Source organism: Chelonoidis abingdonii, chromosome 3 (assembly GCF_003597395.2).
Source record: "Chelonoidis abingdonii isolate Lonesome George chromosome 3, CheloAbing_2.0, whole genome shotgun sequence".
NCBI classification, from domain to species: Eukaryota; Metazoa; Chordata; order Testudines; family Testudinidae; genus Chelonoidis; species Chelonoidis abingdonii.
Genome location: NC_133771.1, coordinates 207569287 through 207585762, shown reverse-complemented (window position 1 = coordinate 207585762; position 16476 = coordinate 207569287). Strand labels below are relative to the sequence as shown.

Genomic DNA, 16476 nt, shown 5'->3' with positions numbered 1-16476 from the left:
TAAAGCACTTTGATGATGATAAAACACTTTTGGACTGGCAAAACTGAGTGTAAAATCACCATTCCTCTCCTCCATTCTCAAGATTATTTTCCTTGATCTTGCCTGTCTTTTCAGGCTATTCATAATGATGAGTGTGCAAGGACAGGAACTAGAGTGTGCGCACAAAAAACAGGTTATGTGCACATTTGAATTTAGAAATAAACCTTACCGGTCTATTTTAATTCGTCTTCTGATTTTTGGAATGTTGGATTTAATAGTCTTGCTTTGTGCCAGGCTGTGCGGAGTCACTCATCTGAGCGTATCCCTGGTCAACATTTTAGCAGGCTGTAGGCAAGTGACATTGCTTGACTGACAAATTCAGACCATATCCTGGTTGTTTCTATTCCGATTCTGTTAAAAAAACATTTTTATGCCCCCTCAAAGGAATCCATAATATGATCAATGTATTTTTGCAAGCTGCCTGAGCCCAGAAATTTTGTTATAAATTAATTAAATTCTGTTGCTGGACCATGACACATGGCAATAATCTGAGAAAACTTTAAGCCTTTTGTTTAATAATTAAGTGATGAATGTTAATATATAAACAAAATGTTTCAGGCTAGGGAAAGTAAGATTATATTGAAGTTCCTAAAATTAAGGCAGGATAAAAATTTGATTGGTAGTTATTTAGATATAACAAATAATCACTTTGCAGTGAAATGTCTTTACTAGTAGTTTTGAAATGACAATTTTAACTGTATTTTTCAATATGGTGTACAGTTTTAAGTGTTATCAGATTTTTAGATTACAGTATTGCCAATCCTAACCCTTGAAAAATCAGGGGTCAGGCTCCCCAGAGTTATGAGACTGGCTTAAAAATCATTTTTTAAAAAAATAATGTGTTCTTTTTATTTATCTTTGATTTTTCAGCATTTAGGATTCACATTTTAAAGATTTCCTCTGCAACCATGAGGGCTATAAACTAATTTTTTCCTGTAAAAAAGTTGAGATTCTCATGAAATCACATATTGACTTGGGCATAAGCTTTCTTGGGCTAAAACCCACTTCATCTGATGCCTGGAGTGAAAAATACAGTAAGCAGTATATATATCACAGCACATGAAAAGATGGGAGTTGCCTTTCCAAGTGGGGGGGGGGGGTCACTGCTAACGAGACCAATTCAATTAAGTTGGAAGTGACCTATTCTCAGCAGTTGACAAGGGGTGGATATCAAGAGAGGGAAATTACTTTTGTAGTGCTAATGAGGCCAGTGCAATCAAGGTAGACGTCACCCATTTTGTGATGTATGTATTGCTTACTGTATTTTTGACTCCATGCATCTGATGAAGTGGGTTTTAGTCCACAAAAGTTTATGCCCAAATAAATTTGTTAGTCTCTAAGGTGCCACAAGGACTCCTCATTGTTTTTGCTGATACAGACTAACATGGCTACCACTGAAACCTGTCATCGTGAAATCACATGACTCCAGGAGGTTGAGCTTTAAAGACCAAATATTGTGAGACGTGTAAAGAAAACTTTAGAGTTAGCAACACTGATGTTGTGCTGAGCAATGTATGTCCCAGGGTTTTTTCTTAATGTCTTTGGATTGGAGTTTAGTTTGTACAGAGAGCTGTTTTCTCTACTGCTGCAGTGGCAGCAGCTATGTTGAGATGCCTTTCTAACAGATGCCTAGTGTAGATGCAGGGTATAAAGAAGCCTGCACAAGGGCCATTCCTTCCATCACAGGGCAGAGTCTAAGTGTTTGAAGATTTAGCATTAGTGAGACCCAGCAGGCCCACTGCTCAAATAGCATCTTTTATCTTGGTGATTGCTTTCTGCCTTGTGTCCTTTTATGAATTCATTCTAAATGTGTGCTGCATCATTTGCCTCTGTAGTGTGATATATTCAAATGGTTCCAGATGTGGCGCTTATGGGGAGGATTCCCCAAAGCTACTTTTTGGTTGGAGGTTGGAATTCTGTGCTTTTTTGAGGAAGCCATGTCTGTTTCGACCATATATCTTAGGTGTTTGACTACTTTTTTTTTAGTATATGTATGAAATACATTATAAACTTCTGGTCTGTTTTGTGTATTTTGAGGTATTTGGCACTGACTTGATACATACTTTAGAATATAGTTCATCATGCTTGATTGAAACAAATATTAAAGTTTGTACATAGACTTCACATGTATAGCAATAAGGCACTGAGATGGCAATATGGGTCAACATATCTTTAATTAAGTTATCAGATTGCTTCTCTGCGACTGGCAAATTGGACAACCACTTTCCTTCCCAGAAACAAACAAAAAACATTTAAAAAATAAAATCTAACCTCAGGCTTATGTCTTTCAGGCCTAAATATTGATATTTTCTGTATTCAGTACAAAATGGCTTAAGGTAACATTTAGCATGTACTAATCATTCTAAAATTCATTATAACTAATACCTTCAGTATGCCAGGTGTTTGATTGTGTGCAGTGTAATGGCTTTATATTACCTATAGTGTTATGTACTGTCTGTAACTTTGAAGTTTGCCAGTCAAATCAAAAGTTTGCTGGGACTAACTAATGATTCACTAGAGGTTTTTAGAGGTACTTTGTCATCGGTTTAAAAACTTGGAGAGGTTTGGTATTGCAGCCATCTGTTAATTCTTGGATCTCCGGAGGAAAGAGAAGGCCGCCTTTTGAAAAATTGATCAAAGCATTCTGTTCTTTCAGTGAGTGATACCTATACGTAACTTAGAAGCTTTGCGAACTGATTACACAATGCCTGTCTCATCTAGCAGAGTTTTGCATTCTACTTACTGCTACTATGTTGATCATACATTATTTTGTAATTTCAGGTAAGCCATTGTTGACTGCTTCTGGTCAGTAATTACCTCTGCAAAAGTATTAATCTGAAATGTGAAGTAACGGGAGAAATGTCTGATTTAGTTAATATACCATTGCAATTAGTAAAAATCACTATAATGAAATCATGGTACATTTTTTTTAGATTTCTGCTCAACATATTTAGCACTCTTTCAGAGTAAGAGACACTCAAGTAGTGTACTTTCTGTAATACCTTGAACATTAGTTCTAGATGTGCCTTTCAATCTCAGAGATCCAAAAAGTACTTTATTTTATAATTTATCTATTTTGCTATTACTAGGAATAATTGTTCCCACAACTGAAATGCTGGGGTTGAATATGCAGATGTTTAGCAGTGAAAATCAACACCCTGTAATAGTTAGGGACAGGAAGTGAAGCATAAAATATCCATTTGAAACTACAGGGGAAATTTAAGTGGCAGAATGTAAATATCCAAGCAGGGATTTGGCTAGGACTCCAGGAATAATGTTTCCTACTTTTGTGAAAAATTCCTGAGTATTGTAATGACCATGGGCAGTAGGTCTTTTATAGACAACGTTGCTTGGATATCATCGTGGGAGACACCTTAGAAATGCTTGAGACAGTACCACAGTACCTCCTAACACCATGGGTCATTACTGTCTCATATGGCAGACTATTACATACTGAATTGGCATCTTTGCATTTTGCAACAAGTTTTGTTTCTTATAGTCTCCTAGCCAAATATCGCTTTGATGTCACCTTGCACAGCTTTCATGATCTGACAAGATAACCACTCAAGGATTGCTTTGCCCATGCACCCTGTTCTGTGCCAGTTGATGTAGGAGGGGTGGCAGTCTCCTCATTTTCTCTCTGCTGTTGATAAGGCAGTGTGTGTGTATATATATATATAAAGCACAGAAACTTTGGGAGTCCGTTTTCCAACTCTTCCTACAAGAGTCTGATGATACAGTCATCTGTGGCCAGGACTGTGACTGTCTAGAATAAGGGTCTGCAATCCCTACTCCGTGAACGGAGGCACTTTACAGGAAAAAGGATTTGCCATTCTTCCATGGCAACAGCTAGCAGTGGAAACTGCAAGGCACAGTTTAAATTGTCAAAAGGGGCTTGTACTTCTTCACAGATTCTCCCACGAAAAATGCAAAGAATATAAATGTGTCCTGATGGCCTGGATGCAGCCAGACACTGGGTATGGGTGTTCTAAGGTGTTGATAGTAGGATCAAAACTGCACGTAAACATGGCTGCTTTCACCTGGCTTTCATAATGAGTAACAGGAGAGACTTCTGAACTTGCCATAAGATGCAGTGAATGACTTTGGAAAGAAAGTAGAGGCTAGTCTTACAAAAGCTAAGAAGAGAGAAGGTATCCCCTTTGATCTGTGGTTCAGTTCTCTTGCTCCAATAAAGGACAAGGGAAAAAGAGCTGTGAAGAAGCCAGTCTTGATAGATATTTCTGTTGGAGGGGAAATAAGGGCTTTCTACCCCAGTAGCCCGTGGATACCTCTCACACCTGAGCAATGAACATTATAAATGCTGCTACTGAATTTGCTTTTTAATAAACTTTCCAGATTATTCCTCTCAAGAATGAAGTCAAGTTCAAATGTGTTAGGAAGAGATGCTGCAGCCATTCCCATCCCACTTGGTAAAGAGTGCCAAAACAGAAAGAGCACACTTTACCAGTTGTGTTTATATCTGATTTGCACCATAAGGACAGCATAAAGCAGCCAAACTGTAGTTCTGAATTTGGCCTTTAACTTGCTGTTGACGTATTGGGTTAGAGAGCTGTTTTAGTGAGACTGATGCTATATGAAAGTCTTTTAAGTCCTAATGTTTTTGCACTTGAAAGGCTCCACTATACCCCTGCCTTATTTGCCTGGCCAGTGCTGATTCGAGACACAGTGGAGCCCAGCAGTGCCAGCTGGGTCAAGTTATCTACCAGTGAAGATTCTTGGTTCATATGTCTAGGCTCCATCACATCCCATCTCATTCCAACCACTAGAATTCTTGCATATAAGTTAATTATAAAGAAATGATGGTGACTGATTGAACCTCTGATGTCACAGTGGCCCCACTTAAGAGTTATCTGAGTTGTTGAGATGACCCTGGCTGTAGCCTTTATAATCCTAACAATTAGATACAGTCATTAATAATATAACATAATTTCTTCAAATATAGGCTAGACAAAAGATTCCAATTAATATTAAATATATGGAAAGTTTGAAGAGTGTATTATTTTGTTATTAAGATAATGTAGGACAAACAGAAGACTGATACAGCTGCTAATTTTTTTTAGGGGACTCATTTTAAAATTTATTTTAACCTCTAAAATAATTGTAATATCTCAGAAAATTAATTCAATAGAGTAAGTGCTGCAAATTTGGGGAGGATATGCTGTCTTTTTCATAGATAAAGTGAGGATTCAACACCTTAGTTATGTGCAAAACGGAACTCAGCCTTAAATGTGAATCTGTGACTAGCACATCCTCAAGAATCTGAGTGTGTATGCTTGGTACATCTAACAAGTAGCAATATCTGTTATTTGATATGTTATAATTAGCAAAATATTATTGTTTCTAGCACTGTTTCCCATTATAAATATGTGGAATGCCTGTTAAAACTGGAAATTCCATACCTAAAAATGAAATGTTTCTTTAAAAAGGTAAAAAAAAACCCTCAGACTTTAATTGTGGCTACTGCACCTCTAACTATGATCGCTTGACTGTTCATTTCCTTGTCTGCTTGTGTGCCTCACAACTACTACTACTTAACTTTTCTTTCTTTCCTTTTTATTTTTTTTTCCAGTGTGGGAACTTTGCAGTCCTAGTGGATTTTCATATTTTGCCTCAAGGCTCCAGTAGAGACTCCAGCTGGTTTTCAGATCATGAGAAGGAGGTACAACAAAATCACTTCTACTTCAAAAGCATGTAGCTGCAGGGAAAAAGTTGGATTGCATTGAACTGTTCAGATTTTCTTCTCAGTACTGTGATGTATTCAGTATTGTGAGTTATACCTAACCCTGAACAACTCCTTTGGGACTACGAGGCCTGTGATGTGTGTTATCTCCCCTCAAGTCACTAAGTGACTGCTTTAAATATTTGTGTGTGTGTGTGTGTGTGTGCTATTCTGATATTTCTCTCTTTGATAATTTTTAGATTTATAAACATAATGTAAACACATACTTGTAGTGAGTATGTGTGATTGTCTTAAGCTAAGAAAATGATTAATAAAACAAAGATTATGTAAGATGGATATTGTCCTTTTCTGCAGTTCCTATCAAATGTCTTTTTATTAATTGTTTATTATTTCTTGCTTTCAGAAATATGAGTGTTGCACCAAGAGTATAACAAGTGCAAGAAAATGTTGTCTTGGTATGCAGGCTGTAGTATCAACAGATCTTTTAGCTCTTATAAAAGGAAAATCCAACCTTATTCTTCAAAGATCCATTAGAATTCCGAATAGGAACTAGGTTTAGGACCATAGATGAAATGATGCAAAATTACTGTAATATGCATCAGTGACCAAGGACATGAAGTTTGTACCTTTCATGAGATTTTTTTCTGTGATTTCTGTTGGGATCTAGTAACAATTTACTGGATTAATTTTTTCTCCATTACAGCCTATTGTGGGAACTTGAGTCTCCTATTAAAATGAATGTGAGACATGTAAGTTCCCTCAAGTGCCTGTCCTTTCCTGCAAGTCTCTGTTACGGTACTTTTCGGCAGACTGCTTTCCTAATAATGGCATAATTGACTTGTCATCACAGAACATCCCAATACTTCTCACAAAAAAGTTTGCTTCAGTAGTGTAAAATCGAAAGGTGTAATAATTTGTTATTCTGGAGTTGTGGAGAGCAGAGTATTTAGCAGTATGATTCAACTGATCTGTGCCTTATAAATCAGAGAGAAGTTTATAGGAAAATTCTTTTAAAATTTGCTTCTGAGTAAATGAATCATCATTAAATGTTCTGTTTCTAACTGATTTTACTGTCCCAGTTTATCTGACTTCCCAGTGTTTTAAAAAAGTATTTTGCGTGACTGCCAAAATATAAGATATGAATTTCAGGAAATTGGATTTAATAATGAGGCACAACAGGGTGTTGGATACTTGTCTGTGACCTCACACTTTGAGTAAAGCACAAGGGTTGAGTGTCTTCACCAGCTGAGAAATGTGATTATAATAGCTCAACAACATATACCTTAAAAGCCTTATTGAGATTTTGTGTTGATATAATAAGGTGGGAAGGGAAATGATTAATAAGAAATCATAGTCAAAATCATACCCCATGTGGAAAAACTTGGTGCAGGGCCTGGGAGCTTTTCAGTTTTCAACGACAGTTTTCTACTAATCACTTCATTTAAAGGAAGGGTATGGCTTGCCTCCTGGCCTTTTCCAGACTCTGCATAACCACGAAGGGGGAAGACCCCGTTGTATTAATTTAGATCAGTGGTCTCCAACCTTTTTATGCACAAGATCACTTTTTGAATTTCAGTGCAACCCAGGATCTGCCCCACCTTATTCCTGAGGCCCCACCCACTCACTCCAGCCCCCCTCTCTCTGTCGCTGGCTCTCCCCCACCCTCACTCACTTTCACTGGTCTGGGGCAGAGGGTTGGGGTTCGGGAGGGGGTGAGGGATGCTGGCTCTAGGAGGGGACTCAGGGCTGCAGCAGGGGCTTGGAGTGCAGGAGGTGGTTTGGGATGCAGGAGGGGATATGAAGTGCTGGCTCTGGGAAGGGGCTCAGGGCTAGGGATTGGGGTGCGGGCTTCTGCCCAGGGGCACTTACCTTGGGCGGCTCCTGGGCAGCAGTTCAGCGGGTCTAAGGCAGGCTCCCTGCCTACCCCGGCCCCATTCAGGCACATCGGTATCTCCTCCTCCTCATGAGCCAAGCCACCACCCCTCCCCCACCCTGCCAGCCAGGAGTGCACAACGTGGCCATACCACTCCCCGAAGGGGCCAACGCTCCCCTGCAGCCCCTGTGGGGCGGTGCGTGGCTCTGCGTGCTTCCCCTCTCTGCCGGCACTTCTCCCACAGCTTCCATTGGCCACAGCTCCTAGTTCCTAGCCAAGGGAAGCTATAGGGGCAGTGCTTGCAGGCAGGAGCAGTGCGCGGAGATCCCTGTCCCTCCCACGGGTCTGCGGGGGCGTACTGGCTGCTTCCGGGAGCGGCACGGGGCTGCGGCAGGCAGGAAACCTGCCTTAACAGCAGCCTGTTACACCACCACAGCCAGAGATCACGATTGACTGGGAGAGTCTCCAGGATCGACGAGTCGATCGCGATCAACTGGTTGCTGACCCCTGGTTTAGGTGGAATAAAGGGCCGAAAGAGTCAAAGGTGTTAACCTAACCCTGCTACTGTCCAACATTAAACAGTGTTAAACAAGATTTGGGGTTTGGTTCACAGACACCTGAATGTGCCTAGTTCTATGGCAAATATATCATTATAAATCCTTTTTAACCTTTGATTAAAGATACGGGGGAGGGAGATTATTCATATTTGAAATGTAAAATATTAAATACGGCTTTTATTTTAACAACATCCCTTATTCCCTTTCCTAGTAGCTGGAGAGAGTTTTTAGAAAGAAACCCCTTTTGTCCGGTGGTCTCCTAAATGGCAGTAAAGATGGTTGTAACTGTCCTTTTGGGGAAAAGACGAGAAAGTAGTTGAGATGGGCTGGAGCTGTCATTTGTTTCTGTTGTTAAAGTCCAATCCTGTTTTCTAGAGGGCAAAACAAGACAAGCACACACAAAACGAGAAAGAAAAAAAAATAGCAAAGAGAGAAAATGCAGCTTCTGTCTCTGCTTGACTCTCACTTGCAACCTCAGTTCTGGAAAAACACAGGCATAACACACAGTCTAGTTGGCCACTCTGAGACCTGGCAAACTCACACCAACATCAGACTGTTTAGGACATTGCTTTTAGCTGTCTTTCTGGTCACAGACTTACAGCAGTATTGAAAAATAAAGACAGTTTTGGCAGGCTAAGCCAGACTCTTATTAGTCAGAAGAAAAAAGAAGAGAGACAGGAAAGAGAAGAAATGAAATAGGGAAAGAAAAGAAGACGTGTGATGGGGGACAAAGTGTCACATCCTAGGTGGTATTCGGGATTTAGCAGGCGCAAATGGCAATGACGATGTTATCTGGCTTCCTCCGTCTCTCATCCAGTTTGGTTAGGACATCGCTCAGGATTAGGATGACGTAGGTCCAGGATCCCAAGAGATTGTGAGGGTGGCAGCCATGATGGTGAATCTTGCTCCTTCCTCTTCTTTCAGTCAGCCAGTATTGCCAGTAGCCAACCTTCTCCCCAAAGTCATTTTTTGAGGCCCCCAACTGGGAGTGATGGGAAGAATAGCCCATCCCCTCATTATTTTGTCCACTAATTAGACCTAATTTCTGAAACACCAATTTTTGGTTCAATAATTTCCAGTCCCACACTCTTCTTGTTTACCAGGCATGATCTTTATACAGTCCTGGTGTTAAATCAGTAGGCATTTTTGTTCTGACTAATTCAGAGAGGTTTTTTTGTCTTCCTTTTCGCATCAACATTTCTTCTATATAGGCTATTATGACATCTTACGAACTTTCACTCACTTTTTACAGTTGTGCTCAGTTAGAGTACATTTGTAGGCCCAGTTATCGCAACAAGTCCTCTGTGCTCAAGGTCTCTGTAGATGTGCAGGCTACTCCCTGCCCCGCAGCAACCCGTCTCTCAGCAATCTTGATTCCATTGGTTCTCTGATTGCCTCGGGACTAAAATCCAGTGACTGTTGACAGTTTGATGTGTGACTCTCTGGAAGGCTATTACGTAGGGAATTATGTATGAGTTTGCAGGGGAATGATACTGTGTTCCTGGCTCTTTCTTGTGTAGCTGCTCAGCTCTTTCCCCACTGGCACCGTACTGCATTGGTAGAAGGAGGAGAGAGACTGGTTGCTCCATTATCTCCTTCTCTGACTGAGTCAGTGGAGAGCAGCATAGGGGCTCTAGTGTCGGTGCCTCGGCTGAGGGGAACCTCTAGTAAAAGATACTGTGACAGGTTGGATCGCAGAACCCCCACCTTGGGAACTGCCACCTGATGTGCCAAGACTACTTCCTCCCTGCTTTCCTGCACTGGCAGCTTAGGACTCCAGCACCCTGTCTTCTTGAGCCAGACATGCCAGTCTACGCCAACACAGACCCAGAGTCTGAACCACGTGCCCCAAAGCTGCAGACTTAACCTGAAAGCAGTTTACAGAAGTGTTCCTGTCTTAAACACTCAGATGCCCAACTCCCAATGGGGATTAAACCCCAAATAAATCCGTTTTATACAGGGTAAACTCATAAATTGTTCTCTCTATGTAACACTGATAGAGATGCACAGCTGTTCCCCCCCCAGGTCTTAATACATACTCTGGGTTAATTAATAAATAAAAAGTGATTTTATTAAATACAGAAAGTAGGATTTAAGTGGTTCCAAGTAGTAACAGACAGAACAAAGTGAATTACCAAGTAAAATAAAATAAAACACACAAATCTAAGTCTAATACAGTAATAAAACTGAATACAGATGATGATGTTTCAATAAGTTTCTTTCACAGACTGGATGCCTTCCTAGTCTGGGCACAAACCTTTCCCCTGGTAAGCCCTTGTTCGAGCTCAAGTGGTAGCTAGGGGATTTCTCATGATGGCTGTCCCCTTTGTACTGTTCCACCCACTTATATATCTTTTGCGTAAGGCGGGACTCCTTGGTCCGTCTCTGGGTTCCCACCCACTCCTTTTCAATGGAAAAGCACCAGGTTAAAGATGGATTCCAGTTCAGATGACATGATCACATGTCACTGCAAGATTTCTTACCCACTTGCCAGCACACACGTATACAGGAAGACTTACAAGTAAAACAGAGCCATCTACAGTCAATTGTCCTGGTTGATGGGAGCCATCAAGATTCCAAACCACCATTAATGGCCCACAGTTTGCATAATTACAATAGGCCCTCAGAGTTATATTTTATATTTCTAGTTTCAGATATAAGAATGATACATTTATACAAATAGGATGACCACACTCAATAGTTTATAAGCTTTGTAATGATACTTTACAAGAGACCTTTTGCATGAAGCGTATTCCAGTTACATTATGTTAATACTCATCAGCATACTTTCATAAAATCATATAGAGTGCAACGTCACAGACACATTTTCAAGTCGTAATCAGATACAGTTTTTCTTCTTAACACAGTCACCCTTGGTGTCCAGTTTAGAGCCTTGAGGACCCCAAGTTGAACACTAACACAGAGGTTGTGTGTAGGGTATTCTTAGTGGTTGGGGAGGGAGAATGCTGCTGCATTGGCTCAGTTGCCCTTCTTTTCATGAATTTGAGTAACTTCATCTGCTTTTCTGCCTTTCTCACCCTCTCTCTAGAGGTAATGGAGTAGAAGATCTGGCTTTATGTTATAACAACAATTTTGTACTCTGATAAGTTTGTTGCATCAGTTTCATTGCTGTGCTATATGTATGTAGCTATAGTGCGTCATTAACAAGATCAGTTGAGTTCACAATTCCATTTTATAAGTGAAAAAGAGGGATATTAATTCTCTTTGATAAAAGCGCCAGTTTACATTTTTAAAAGGTATGCTTATGTTTATTTTGAGTTCTGTTCCAGTAACCTCTTCATAAACACAACGGCTAAAAGAAATATTTTGAATATAAATGTAAGGAAGTTTATATTAATCTTTATTATTGCAAAGGGAACCAAATGCATCTGATGTTTCAGCTACTTCCTGACTTTTTTTTTAATTAAAAATATTTTTTTCCATTGGAGAATATGCAATGAGATTACTTTGATGAGTTAAACAGGCGACTAGATAGGAAGAACCCACGCTTTATGTGTACACTCTCGTTAAAGTGAAAAGTCATTCTAACATTAAGGAGAAAATAGTGTGCATGGATCGTTAATATGCGTGTAGTACATTATTTTGAGATGTGATCATTTATACCTGTGTTTAGATCATCTGTTTTCTTGTGTCTATTGTGAATATTTTCTAGATTAGTCATAACTGACCCCTGCAAAAGTCTTTAGTTAAAAAAAAAGTACTCATTTAATTTTTCATCTGTCTGAACACTGAAAAATTTAAACCTAAAATTATATCTTGGTGTCCAACAAAGCATTGGTTCTTTAACAACAAGATACTGTGCAATGGAAAATGGGAATATTGAGAGAAAGGCCAAAACGGGTCCATATACAGTCAACTGAAAATTTGTTCAAAGTACTGTTGAGATAGGGTGACCAGATGTCCTGTTTTTAAAGGAACAGTTCCATTTTTGGGGACTTTTTCTTATACCTGTTTCTGTTACCTCCCACCCCCTGCCCCATTTTTTCACAGTTGCTATCTGGTCACCCTATGTTGAGATGAAGTCTTTACTTTATTCAAGTGCTTCCTGTACTAAAGCTTTTGCTCAGGCACTTTTGAATGGTGTATGTGTGTTTGTATGTGTATAGTATATGTTTAAATAAGTTTTCAAGGTGTAAACAGTTAAATTTGGGAATGAATTCTAAGTAAACCAGTGAAACTAGTTCTCTGTGACCTACTCAACTTCTAGCCTTCCCTAAAATATCTCCTGGAATTGAACCAAAATAGTTTGGTCTTGTTTATAAGGATCCTAGAAGAGAAGTTAGGATATTACAAATTCCTGGGAGAATCCCCCTACTACACCTCCATGTTATGGAGGATGAATTGTCTCATGGTAGATTCCATTTTAAAATGTATCATTTATTAACTTTGCCTGAATAAAATATTGTAATTTACTATTCAAAAGTATGAGTGATGTTACTTTTTGTGATATTTATGTCATGTTATGTTATTTCATATATCTAGTTAATGCGAATTTTCACAGTAAAATTGATTAGGGAAATTACTCAGGCATACAATTTGTCATATTTGACCATAACCATAATATTGTAATTTAGTGATTTCTGCCTCTTTCATTTTTCAAAATGTATATCTAAAGAGTCTAATTCTTTTTCCAACCCGTGTTGCAGTTTTAAAGTTCCTTTCAATAGTCCTTAAAATATGACAATGCAAAATAGCATAGAATGGGTTTCTGCATACATTTTTGAATGCTGTTATATTAATTTTTAAGGATGTATAGATTTAGACATAAATTTGCAACTGATTTCTATTTCAGGAACTGTGCTTGCTGCTAAAAGACACTATTGATTCAAGAGTCAAGCACTACTTAGAAGCTCGTAAACATTGTGGCCAGTGGAAACATGCGGAATGCACACAATCCAGTCCCTTGTCCCTAAAAGGTAGGGTCAAGTACAGTAATTTTACGTATTGTCAATAAAATGAAAAAATGGTAGAAATTATATTTATTCTGTTTTTGATTACTATAAATGACCAGGAAATCCAATGAGCCTAGTATCTAACTTAAGTGATTTTACATGTAAAAATATATATATTGTTTTTGCCATATAAGAATATATATTCTTTATATGTAAAAGTTCTTAAATTAGACTGTCTCTCTCTCTCTCTCTCTGTAAAAACAGCAAAGAGTCCTGTAGCACCTTATACACTTATAGATGTATTGGACAATACATGACATGCATCCAACGATGTGGGTATTCACCCACGAAAGCTCATGCTCCAGTACGTTTGTTAGTCCATGAGGTGTCACAGGACTCTTTGCTGCTTTTACAGATCCAGACTAACACGGCTACCCCTCTGATACTCTCTCTCTGTATACACTCACATACACATACATATTATATGATTTCATCTAATGCCAAAATTACAGAACATAGAGATTACATCCTTTTTTTTTTAATGTTCTGTATGACAAATAGGTATATTTCACCTACCACGTTTTGTTGTACTTAGAATTGGTAGTCATTTAATCAGCACTGTTACCACAGCTTGGTAGCAGGGTTTGTTAAGTTGTGATCTCGTTTAGCTAATCGTATGCAGAAACACAACAAAATAGGAAGGCCATTTATTTAAACTGAATATTGTTGATAGGTTTTATTGCAGGGGAACAAAAAGGTGAAGTTTTAAAAGAACTGTTTTGAGTATCTGAAGATACTTCTTACTCAAGTCTAAGTCTGTGGAACTGTTTTAGGGCATAAACTACTTTGTAGTTTCCCTTCCCTTCCCTTTCTTGATTGCTTAGACTGCCATTGTATTTCCCTTTTCCAGTCCTCTGGAATCTCTCCTGTCTTAAATGATTTTTCAAATATGATCGTTAATGGCTGAGATATCTCCTCAGTCAGCTCCGTGAGTATTCTAGGATGTATTTCATCAAGCCCTGGTGATTTGAAGACATCTAACTTAAGTAATTTTTAACTTGTTCTTTCCCAGTTTTAGCCTCTGATCCTACCTCATTTTCACTGGCATTCGCTATGTTAGATGTCCAGTTGCTACTAACTTCTTTGGTGAAAACCAAAAAAAAAGTCATTTAGCACTACTGACATTTTCTGTTACTATTTCTGTTACCCCCACAGAGTAATAGGTCTACCCTGTCCTTGGTCTTCCTCTTACTTCTAATGTATTTGTAGAATGTTTTCTTGTTACCCTTTATGTCTCGAGCTAGTTTAATCTAGTTTAGTGCCTTGGCCTTTCTAATTTTGTCCCTACACGATTGTGTTATTTGTTTATATTCATCCTTTGTCATTTGACCTATTTTCCACTTTTTGTAGGACTGTTTTTGTTGAATTTCAGCTCATTGAAGATCTCCGTCTCTTGCCGTAATTCCTATCTTTCCTACACAGTGGGATAGTTTGCTCTTGTGCCCTTAATAATAATGTCTCTTTGAAAAACTGCCAACTCTCCTGAACTGTTTTTTCCCTTCGACTTGCTTCCTATGGGATCTTACCTACCAACTCTGAATTTGCTGAAGTCTGCCTTCTTGAAACCCATTGTCTTTATTGTGCTGTTTTCCCTTCTACCAATCCTTAGAATCATGAACTCTATCATTTTGTGGTCACTTTCAGCCAAGCTGCCTTCCACTTTCAAATTCTCAACTAGTTCCTCCCTATTTGCAGTACCAGTGCAAGTACTGTTATGAATATTAATATGAACATATATTTTTATTAAGCACAGCAAAGATTAAATACTGTTTTGGTGGCTCATTAGGGCAGCAAATGATTGTAGAAGCCTTATAAAAATATGTTAGGAATACATGGGAACCAGCTTGCTATGACATGACTATTTTTTCCCACAAGTAGAAAATAGAATATAACTAGAAAGTGCTGGAGGCCAGTAAAGATTTTTTTAAAAGCCTTTCCTGCAAGTTGGGAATCTTAACTTATCCCCCTAAAAGAGTGAACTATGCAGTGTTTATAAAGCATGTGAACTTTTAGATCCTCTTATATTTCTGGTTTTGAGAAAACAAATAGAATTTTCTGATGAAAAAAGAAAAGGATACCATTTTAAAAAGAAATCTTGCTAAGGAATGTTTTTTCCCACTGAGAAACATTATTTATATATATGTTTTTAAAAAGGAACTGCCTGTATAAAGTTTGTTTAAAAGTAATTGTGTGAAAATAAATGTAATTATTCTCAGTTATGCAGGCAGGTATCTTGTATAATTTGTTAATCTAAGAGTATATATGAACCTGACACATTTGTGAAGTGTTAATATAAAACAACCTTTTAATTATAAAACTGGCACACGGTTCCAGCCCTGGCAAACTGATCACTATGTATCTTGTCTACATTTCCCCTAATAACAAACACCCTAAAGGCAAATATGTCAAAAGAAGTCATCAGTAACATTAATGATTCCATTCTGAACCTGGAGGCTCTGGATTTTGACTTTGCCAGAACTATCATTTCATTCATCTAGCTGGATTAATTCCCACTAATTAATGATAGATGGAAAATAAATAAATGTAAAAAAAAGAAAATTCCATGAAAACTCAACTTGAGGTTGAATATCCTTACTAAGCCATCTTTTTACGCCCTCTCTGCCTTAAATGTTTGAGTAGGGAGCCCTGTGTATGGTGCCTCAATATGACACTCTGAGAAAATGAAGTGCTTTGCTTAAGTCCAGCATTCATATGTTCTTCACTAAGCTAGTACACCTAAAAAGGAAACAAAGGCATGTGTGAATGTTCACCAGGGCAATTAGAATCCATCTCATCAGGTGGCAGCTGTTCAGAAGATCCATAGCGCAGTAACTTTTACACTTTACCAGTTACCAGCACTTAAACAAGGCAATAAAAGCTTTAGTTAATAGATGGTAAAAATATTGTATCTTTGGGGTCTACAGACAGGAACTGGAACTCTTCAAAATAAGTCACTGCACACAAGATCTGGGAAATGAGTACTTCACAATCTGAACAGTCCTTAGTGTCATACAAAGAAATGTGCACAACCAGTCTGTTATATCTTGTATTGCAGGAAAAGTTCATGTTGTGTTGTAATGGGGTTAATAGAAGTTCCTAAACATCTTCTAAAGCTGAAAAATATATGATTGGGGATTTCCCCAGGAGTGGGAGTCAAGCCACCTTTCTTTGATTGGCAGTCTGGCCCTGCCGCTTAGGGCTGCGGAGCAGAGAGGAGTCCGTTGTTAGAATGGCCAACTTGGATACTTCAAGGAGAAAATCATCAGCTAACAGATTTCTCTGTCTGACGTTATGGAGGTATATATTGTCTTCCCTTTTTGTGGCACGATGGTA

The 16476-nt window shown here is 38.6% G+C and overlaps 1 protein-coding gene across 3 annotated transcripts in view; it reads left to right on the top strand.

The window, feature by feature from the left end:
- The window catches only part of SLX4IP (SLX4 interacting protein), a 128529-nt gene that overhangs the window by 57296 nt on the left and 54757 nt on the right, over positions 1-16476 (top strand). For 2 of the 3 annotated variants that reach the window (XM_032800148.2, XM_075064484.1), the window contains exons 3-4: positions 5630-5719; positions 12984-13107. In XM_032800148.2, the coding sequence (XP_032656039.1) occupies positions 5630-5719; positions 12984-13107 (214 nt within the window). Of the gene's footprint in view, positions 1-5629; positions 5720-12983; positions 13108-16476 lie in introns of those variants that run through there. The other variant, XM_075064485.1, reaches the window with a different exon arrangement.